This window comes from Ostrinia furnacalis, unplaced genomic scaffold, assembly GCF_004193835.3.
Source record: "Ostrinia furnacalis isolate ACB-3 unplaced genomic scaffold, ASM419383v2 OfSCF3063, whole genome shotgun sequence".
Lineage (NCBI taxonomy): Eukaryota > Metazoa > Arthropoda > Insecta > Lepidoptera > Crambidae > Ostrinia > Ostrinia furnacalis.
In genome coordinates this window covers 482018-490695 of record NW_021133302.1, presented here as the reverse complement: position 1 = coordinate 490695, position 8678 = coordinate 482018, and the positions used below count along the sequence as shown (strand labels likewise).

Below are 8678 nucleotides of genomic sequence, written 5' to 3'. Positions count from 1 at the left end.
TTTCCTTGATTGATACACCAAACACTACTTATATTCCAAATTTGAAGCTTCTAGGTCTGCTAGAAGTGCCTTAGAATTTTGATGATCGGTGAGTCAGTCAGTGAGTCAGTGAGTGACAAAATTAAGTAACTTTGACCCGTTATAATTATTAAACTACTGGTTCAAATTGAATAAAATTTTAAATATACCGTGTCTTTACAATGCCTGCATAGCTAATGAAAATTCAGCCTTCTAGTTTTATCAGGCCTCCGTCACTCGCCTATGCCGGCCGAGATAATTACCTACAGCGCGCGACAACTTCAAGTTGCAAATCAGTTCGGGCCGCCACGCGCCTGTGAGCACACGCGTATTTCTAACACGCTCGGTCGATCATTGTCACAATCAAGGTTTATTGTTCCAACAGCACTGTTATCCTTCTTTAATGGAAAATCATAATATTTAGAAATTATAATTAACTGTAGTAATTTTGATATATGACAAAAACTGTAGCAAAAAAAAATATTTTAGCTAATATAAACATTAACTTTACTTCACCGTGTCTATTTTCCGACACTACACCTTTTAAAACTGTTTGTCCAATTTCGAATTATCGCAACACTGAAATTTATTAATAGGTACTTTACAGATGGTACGATTATGCAAACACCACTAGATTACAGTTTACCAATCGTAAATACAATAAATGCTTCTTAAAATTTAGTTTTTATTTATTTTACTTTGCTTATACAACCCTGACGCTTGAGCTGTGAGGTAGATCAATTCTGAACACAAAAAAATTGCGCTCTTGTGAGCGTAGTAGTATGGTGCGATTTCGAATGCACCATGTGCGTTGGATATTTTGCATTATTATTATTACCGTTAAAATGTCGGCATCTGATCCTACACAAAGGAGTGCAATTTCTGTTGCTACTATTATGTATTCTGTGGTTTTATCCACAACGAAGTTACAGGCAGTCGAAAATGGCCTGAATTGCTTCGAGAAAAGGATGGTACGGCCGTGCCGCTTTTTGCTCGACTTGGTGGGGGCACTGCCGTGCCCCCAGATGATGGCTGACCGCTAGTCTAAGATGGGCAGATCATGAAGTGTCGGCGTTTTACGTTTTGCCTGAGCACATTACGATGTAGCTAATCTAACGATGGGTCCACGACATAATAATACCTACTATGTATAGTCAAGTCAATATACAAATCCCTAATACTACGGCTTGCCCTTCCACCACCGACCACCTCGACTGATACTGTGGGCCCAAACAAAAAAGAAGAAACACTTTTTCATACTCTTTTGACGTAAAGCTACCAAAATGTTGGTCAAAACAGAATAAAATGTTTTTTCATAAAATTACCTGAACAATCCATTGCCAGCAGGCACCAGAGATCTTTTCAAAACCTGTTCGCAAGCTTCTTCAGTCATGTCCGCGTGTTTCAGCAGCATTTGCCGAGCCTGAAGTGAAAGACTTTCTCAAGAAACAGATCAAGCAGACCTAAGGCCTCAGCCTCGAACTTAGCGGGCAGCGGGGCGGGAGCGGCGGCGGCGCTGGAGCGGGGCGGGCAACGCAGACCCGTTCTCGAAACAAGCGGGCAGCTCGCGCGGCGCTTTAGCGGCGAAGTGTTGTGTTCGGGGTTGTGTTGTCGAGATATTTGTTTTTTTTCGCAAACGAACAACGGCAACAATCTTATTTCGATTCAAATTTATTCCTAACGCTCGATTTATTGTGGGCAGCAGACACAGACAGCGTTGCCCGCGCCGCTCCAGCGCCGCCGCCGCTCCCGCCCCGCTGCCCGCTAAGTTCGAGGCTGAGGCCTAGGCACAGGCTAGCGCTTAACCAGCGGTCAGTTGCCGTTCCAAATTTCATACTGCATAGTTAAAATTGGTAATTCCTTTAAATTCTTTAATAAATTACCACAAACTGTTGTAGAACTGCCCATTTATAAATGCTATTATAATGTCGATGATTTTATTTAAAAGAAAAATGTTTCGGATGCTTAACTGCATAGCTCGCAGAAATATTTGTAACTATGTATATTTTATTTTTCTCAGCACTGGTCCATTTATCGGCCTGAAGCAGTGGCAGGGTTAATACTGGGTAGTGAGTAAAAACTAAAAACTAACTCCGCCCGCCGTCTAAAAACTAAAAATCTGGAATTTGTAATAACTAACAAATACTGCTAAGCGCACTTGGCCAATTTTTGATAAATAGGTACTTGACTACGATTAACGGACTTAGGATAATTTAACGGAAGTTAACGAGTCCGGTGAAATTTTTTAAAGTTACAAGTTAATCCGTCAATGAAATTTTAATTTCGTTATTTAATGATTTACGGATTAACGAGTTAATGCCCAACTATGCTACCTTTTCATATGTATATTTAGGCGCTGTTTCCAGCGAGCCGTGGAACTTGCAGTATTTATTCTCTTCATAGGAGCCGTAGTAAGTCCGATGCCACCTCCGCAAGTCTTCCCTGGTGGTGTCCCAGTTGTGGTGCGCTGGTGTGGGGTCTAGTTCCACCATCCGGGATATGTCCCCTGGGTGGACTAGGTCATACATCTTACCTGGAAGCCGTAATGATAAAATGTAGGTATTATAGATTTTTAGTCGGTGTTAGGGTCTAACTAGACTTCAGATATAGGTATAAATGAAAAAGGCGGACTGTATTTCATAGGTATAATAATATAAATATATAGTTAGTTAGTAGTACCTATAGCTAGTTCATATGTCAAAATGACAAGTTTATTCTTCAGTTAAAAGATATCTGATGATTGAAAAATCAGCCCTAAGTACTAAGGTTACAGTTTTTATAAAACTCCATATTTTATTGCATCGCACACATATCAGCACCGCTGCACCGTAACGTAAACGCTTCGCCTCACGGTTGACAGCGCGCGAAAGGTGATGACAGCGCGCGAAAGGTGATGACAGAGCGCGCGAAAGGTGATGACAGCGCGCGAAAGGTGATTTCAGCGCGCGAAAGGTGATGACAGCGCGCGAAAGGTGAAGACAAGAGCGCGCGAAAGGTGATGACAGCGCGCGAAAGGTGATGATAGCGCGCGAAAGGTGATGACAGCGCGCGAAAGGTGATGTCAGAGCGCGCAAAAGGTGATGACAGCGCGTGAAAGGTGATGACAGAGCGTGCGAAAGGTGATGACAGAGCGCGCGAAAGGTGATGACAGCGCGCGCGAAAGGTGATGACAGCGCGCGCGAAAGGTGATGACAGAGCGCGCGAAAGGTGATGACANGCGAAAGGTGATGACAGAGCGCGAAAGGTGATGACAGAGCGTGCGAAAGGTGATGACAGAGCGCGAAAGGTGATGACAGAGCGTGCGAAAGGTGATGACAGCGCGCGAAAAGTGATGACAGCGCGCGAAAGGTGATGACAGAGCGTGCGAAAGGTGATGACAGAGCGCGCGAAAGGTGATGACAGCGCGCGAAAGGTGATGACAGCGCGCGAAAGGTGATGACAGCTCGCGAAAGGCGATACGTGTTGATTCCTTTCCTCGCTTGGCAAAACCGGACCGCCGGTTTTTTATTCGCAGTTAAAATAACCAATATGCCAAATGACAAGTGGTTAAATATCAGTAAACAATGTTTTTCGAACAACGGTTAGCTTGACTTTTAGTACATTTTTTAACTTTTAGTTAACATAACATTTTGTTATTTTCACTATGTATCAAAAAACTGGGCCTAAGTTGCACCACCTAATTTTATCAGACTTTAACCGGTGTTCTCATATGGATTTTGACGTTTGATAATGCTATGGTTCAGCCAAACCACGCGATCAGACACGATCAGCCGTCGTTCAGCAATGGCGATCATACTTAAATGCATTGTTCGCGTGAGTTTGGCTGAACCTTTAGTTAGATATCTTAGGTATAGTTCCAAAATACTGAACTGTCCTATGCATGACATTGACAGTGGGGCGCCACCGTCAATACCGGATCGCTGGTTCCGATTTTTGCCATGTTGGAAACCATATAGTTGAACGATGGTAGCGCCCCCCTGTCATTGAGTTTGGTGGGACAGTTCAGCGTGGGTCATCTAATAGGTACTCAGTTAAAGCACAAGTTAAAGAGTGAGTTGCACTAAAATGACGAATAAAAACGCCATGCCAAGTGAAGAGAAATATGGCGATGCAGTCAAAGAAATTACCCTGAACATGGCACTGGCAAACTGGTTTTAAATATTTCATGAAGATAGCCTTGTTACTTTTCCAGTAAGTAATTGAGGTATCCAGTATTGCGCACGTATCCAATATTCGGTTCCGGTTTAAAGATGGTGAAGCTATTGAGGCAATCTCAACTTTACAACATACCTATCAAAGCACCCAACGAGTGCCCCATATAAATGAAGTGGTCCCATCCAAGTTTTCTCTTAACCACTTGTATAGCTGGTAACATGTCGAAGATTGTCAGAGAGATGCCTCTTGGTAGAGGATCCGACATACCGTTCCCTGGTGAAAAAAAAAGTACAATTTGCAGTTTATCTAGCTATTCAATAAGTCTATTCCACTTTGATCACCTGGGTGATCAAATCAGGTGCATCATACATTGAATCGTCTAGTCGCTCAAGCAATTTTACGAAACTCCACCCACAAGAGTAAAATGGGATCCACGCGTACTTACGAAATCATGGGCGGCCTCTACTTAGTAAGTATATTTTCCTTTTGCTTTGATTTTCAAAAAGCTGTCTAAGAAATTTTGCCTAACCTTGGTCTATCTAGCTGATATAAGAGTGTGCAATAAAGTGACTGATAGTGAAGCAAGATATGGCGGCCAGTGGTTTTTCTTTTTAGATAGATAATATTTTAGCTAATAAAATTGAAGTTCTTTGAAGTTGTCAATATGCGTAATATCTCTCAACCTCCAAATTTTAGATTATGGTAAGATATGATAAGATCTCCAAAAATTGGGTCTACGCAATAATTACGTCTCGGGAAATAACCGCCCACTTGAGCTCCTCGTATGTTTTCCTGATTTATTTCGTTGCGGGTCCAATGACAGTTTAACTTTCCCCCCGGGACAAACATGACCTTCACTGGTTGGGTTATATGTAGCTTGACCGCCAGCTGTAGATCTTGGCTACACAGGAGTTGCAGCGGTGGGAACAAGAGGTGGGAATAGTCCCGTATACATAATTAAATTAAATTGATAATGATGTGGAAAAAAGTGCTTTAGCTCACTTCTCAGTGCGCTCTTATTTCGCGAGGCAGTTTTTTTGCGCTGACCCGATTCTAGCATCCATGTGCACTCACATTTATTATTATACGCAAAGCTTAGCACAACCAGGCCTGGCTCACTCCGCGCGGTACATCCGATAATTACCTACAGCGAAGCGCCCCGCCGGCGGGTATTATATCAGTCGAGTGTCACGCGCGCGCTCGTCAGGACGCTGGCGTGCGTTGTAGTATGATTATAATTCTATGATCGAAGTATTATTTAAAAATGGACATAAAGAGAAAGAAATATTGTGCGGCGTTCGGGTGTTTAAATTCGAAAAGTAATCTACCGGATTTATCTTTTTTTTTCGCTTCCCAAAGATGCTGAAAGGTTTGTTGGCCATATAGGTAATCAATAATTCTTAGGATAGTATAGGAACCTAACCTACTATGAAGGTTTTCCATAATGAATGCATACTTACCTACATACGTACCTCATTACAAATAAGTAGATTAATTATTTTTTCATTAGACAGCAACCCTAACAGCGTAAGAAGAGTTCAGAGGCACGCGATAGAAAGAGACAAAACTTGTAGGTGAATAAAATTGTAGGTACGTAGTGCTGTGCGAGCTGAATTCCACTGTATCGCGTCGTAGCAAGACTCGCATTTATTTAAATCGTCTTGCGGAGTAATCCTTCTGTACCTGTACTATTACTTATTCTGTGGCACAGCTTAGACCTCACGAGCTGTTACAACCCGGTGTAGTAACTGCTCACCTGCCAGCCCTGATGTCACATCGGCGCTCAGAGCCCCGATTACGGTAATTTTTAACGTCAACAATCCAGACACGCTTCTCGATTCTGCGATACGATTGGTCGTTCAACAGCGTACGTCAGCTGTTTTGACCAATCGTATCGCAGAATCAGAAACGCGTCTGGATTGTAGACGTTATAAAAGTTACCGTAATCGGGGCTCTGGTACGGGAATGGGACGGGGCGAACGCAGGGAGGTGTGTGTGTGTGTGTGTGAGGGACTGCATTCCACACAGGTGCGTAATTAGCTCGATCGTACACTGACCTGGTAAATCTATAGCCACAAAGTAGAAACATTGTGGTAGCAGCTTGACAAGCGGTCCATATCCTGTGCAGACATGCATTTTACCAGGCACTAGCAACACTGGTGGGTGGGCGGGGTTGCCCCATGTTACACCTGCAAAACAAAACCGCTTTACTCTTCCCGTTTTATGCAGGAACTATTTTCTGCCGTGATCGAGTTTAATACCTAGTAAGTATACATAAAAAGCTCATTTTGCCTTTGTAAGTATTAAAAAACACTATGACGACCCATTATTAGGTAACCCTACCACTGCATCGGGACAAAAATGGGAAGCGCTGGGAAGAAGCAGTGCAAGAAACTCCTAACATAATAGGTAATAATGATATAGTATTAATAAATGATAACTAGTTACTTTGAGGAAATCCATAATCTATATCTATACTAAATCTGTAGAGAGGTCAATTCTGTACATGAAATATTATTTTCAAAATAACTATCAGGGGGTAATAAGTGATCGATACTGATGCCAAAAATGCAATCAGTAAAATCTGTCTGTCTGTCTGTCCGTCTGTATGTTCCTTATAGAAACAAAAACTACTCGACGGATTTTAACGAAACTTGGTATAATTATTCTCCGTACTCCTGGGCAGGTTATAGTATACTTAGGAATTCCCACGAGAACGGGAATTAGTGGGAAAATCCTTTTGTATGAAAAATCTAAACCGCTTAAGTTAGACGCTTAAAATTTGGCATGCAGGTACCTTAGTAAACTTAAAGCTTAGTTACAACATGATATTGCAAAATTCCTACGGGAACGGGAGTTAGCGGGAAAAAACATTTGTATGAAAAAATCTAAACCGCGTAAGATAGATGAAGGGGGTAAAACGGGATCCACGCGTACGAAGTCGCGGGCGGCCGCTAGTTAGATAATAAAAAATATAAACTGCGCTAAAAAGCGAATTAAAAGAAATAAACTAGACTCCAAAAAAGTACACTAAAAAGTAGAGAAATAATCAAGTTCTTTGTTTAATTAGGATAATTATTAAGTCCATGATTGATATTATCTTCTCCTTTTGTTGAAATCGGATAAAGTGATATAATTACTTAACTTAAAATTTCCGCTTAGTGCCCAAAAACATCTGATTTTGTTTGTAGGAAAGGGCCCGATATCGGGCTAGTTCAGTGATTAGTCCCACAATAGGTTCGTCCCACTGGGACGAAATACTGAATTAAAAAAATATGTTTTTTTCATTCGTCCCATTTAATTTCTTCTTAAACATAATGAGATTTAGTAGGTACATACCTACCTACCGTCAGAAAGTCAATGAAATAAAAGAAAACATATATTATTATTTTAACAAGGTCTGTATTTAAAAGGAAATCAACATAGAAAATCTTAACTACTTTTATTAATAAGAAATCACAGATTAAAGAATCACTGAATCAAATATAAAAATATAAAAAATAAAATTGTTAACAAATTCATGTCTTCTTTTATTACATTGAATTTCTGACGTACTAAATCTCATTATGTTAAAGAAAAAATTAAATGGGACGAATCTAGAACGAAATATATATTTTTTTGAATTCAGTGTACCTATCGTCCCAGTGGGACGAACGTGTTGTGGGACGAATCACTGAATTAGCCCGAAATCTCACCTCTGATCATGCCCCAGGGCGCTTCAACACTAAACTGCTTTTCCTCTAACATTTTAGGTTCGAACTGCAATGTTGGGTGATCTGAACTACTCTAGACTATTCCTGTAACTGGTGAAAATTATTATGTTCGTATATTGAAAAGTCTTATCATAAAGTTATATGACAATTTTATACAGGGCGATAATGCAATCATTTGCCAAAATATGAGTAGGTACTTAGGGACTTACCTGAATCGAAATCAGCAACTTGATCAATTATTTACAATTAATTTAAGTTTTTACACATCAAAATCGTATCGACTCGTTCATAGAACAAGTGCGAGTCGGACTCGCTCACCGAGGGTTCCGTACAAACCTGCAAGGTTTACAAAGTTCGTTCATTACGACAATCGAGTCATAACTGTGGTATTTTTATTGCAAAAGGAAATTCATAAGTTTATATTTATTAAAAAATATATATTTTGTAATGTAACTAAAAATTTAAGGTTTCGGAATTTTTCCTTCATGTGTGCTATAAAACGTTGCTTCATGCCAAATTTCAAGATTCTAGGTCGACTGGAAGTACCCTTTAGGTTTTGATTCCCTTGCGAGTACTTGCGAGTTTCAAAATATGCAGCTTATATTGCTGTTTCTTTTGATTGCGTTGACATAGAAGTTTGATTTTATTACAACTTAAAGGTATTAAGACCTGAGTATTTGGTATGAATTTCAATTTAATACCTCTACGCGTTTATGAGGAAATGGGTAGTAAGTTTAAAATTATTTAAAAAAAATATATTATGTGATGTAACTAAAAATTTATGGTTTTCGT

General features: G+C 40.3%; 1 protein-coding gene across 2 annotated transcripts; it reads right to left on the bottom strand.

The window, feature by feature from the left end:
* Positions 1 to 1309: 1309 nt before the first annotated feature.
* On the bottom strand, positions 1310 to 8033 carry LOC114357191 (serine hydrolase-like protein 2). Of its 2 annotated transcripts, XM_028310697.1 has the most exons (5): positions 7869 to 8003; positions 6231 to 6362; positions 4309 to 4446; positions 2352 to 2551; positions 1319 to 1441 (listed from the first exon to the last, which is right to left on the bottom strand). In XM_028310697.1, exons 1-5 carry the CDS (start codon positions 7918 to 7920, stop codon positions 1340 to 1342), a joined length of 624 nt encoding a protein of 207 aa, XP_028166498.1. In that variant the 5' UTR covers positions 7921 to 8003; the 3' UTR covers positions 1319 to 1339. The 2 variants fall into 2 exon arrangements, with proteins under 2 accessions (XP_028166499.1, XP_028166498.1); XM_028310698.1 differs by lacking the exon at positions 4309 to 4446 and having other exon boundaries at positions 1310 to 1441; positions 7869 to 8033.
* Between the last annotated feature and the right edge of the window lie 645 nt (positions 8034 to 8678).

Bases quoted from the DNA above. Each gene is read 5' to 3' on its own strand.
- LOC114357191 (XM_028310697.1), bottom strand. From the start codon at position 7,920: ATGTTAGAGGAAAAGCAGTTTAGTGTTGAAGCGCCCTGGGGCATGATC. The intron at 4,447-6,230 runs GTCAGTGTACGA...TTTTTTCACCAG, and splicing joins TGTGGCTATAGATTTACCAG to GGAACGGTATGTCGGATCCT. The intron at 1,442-2,351 runs GTAGCATAGTTG...CTTTCACTTCAG, and splicing joins CTAAATATACATATGAAAAG to GCTCGGCAAATGCTGCTGAA.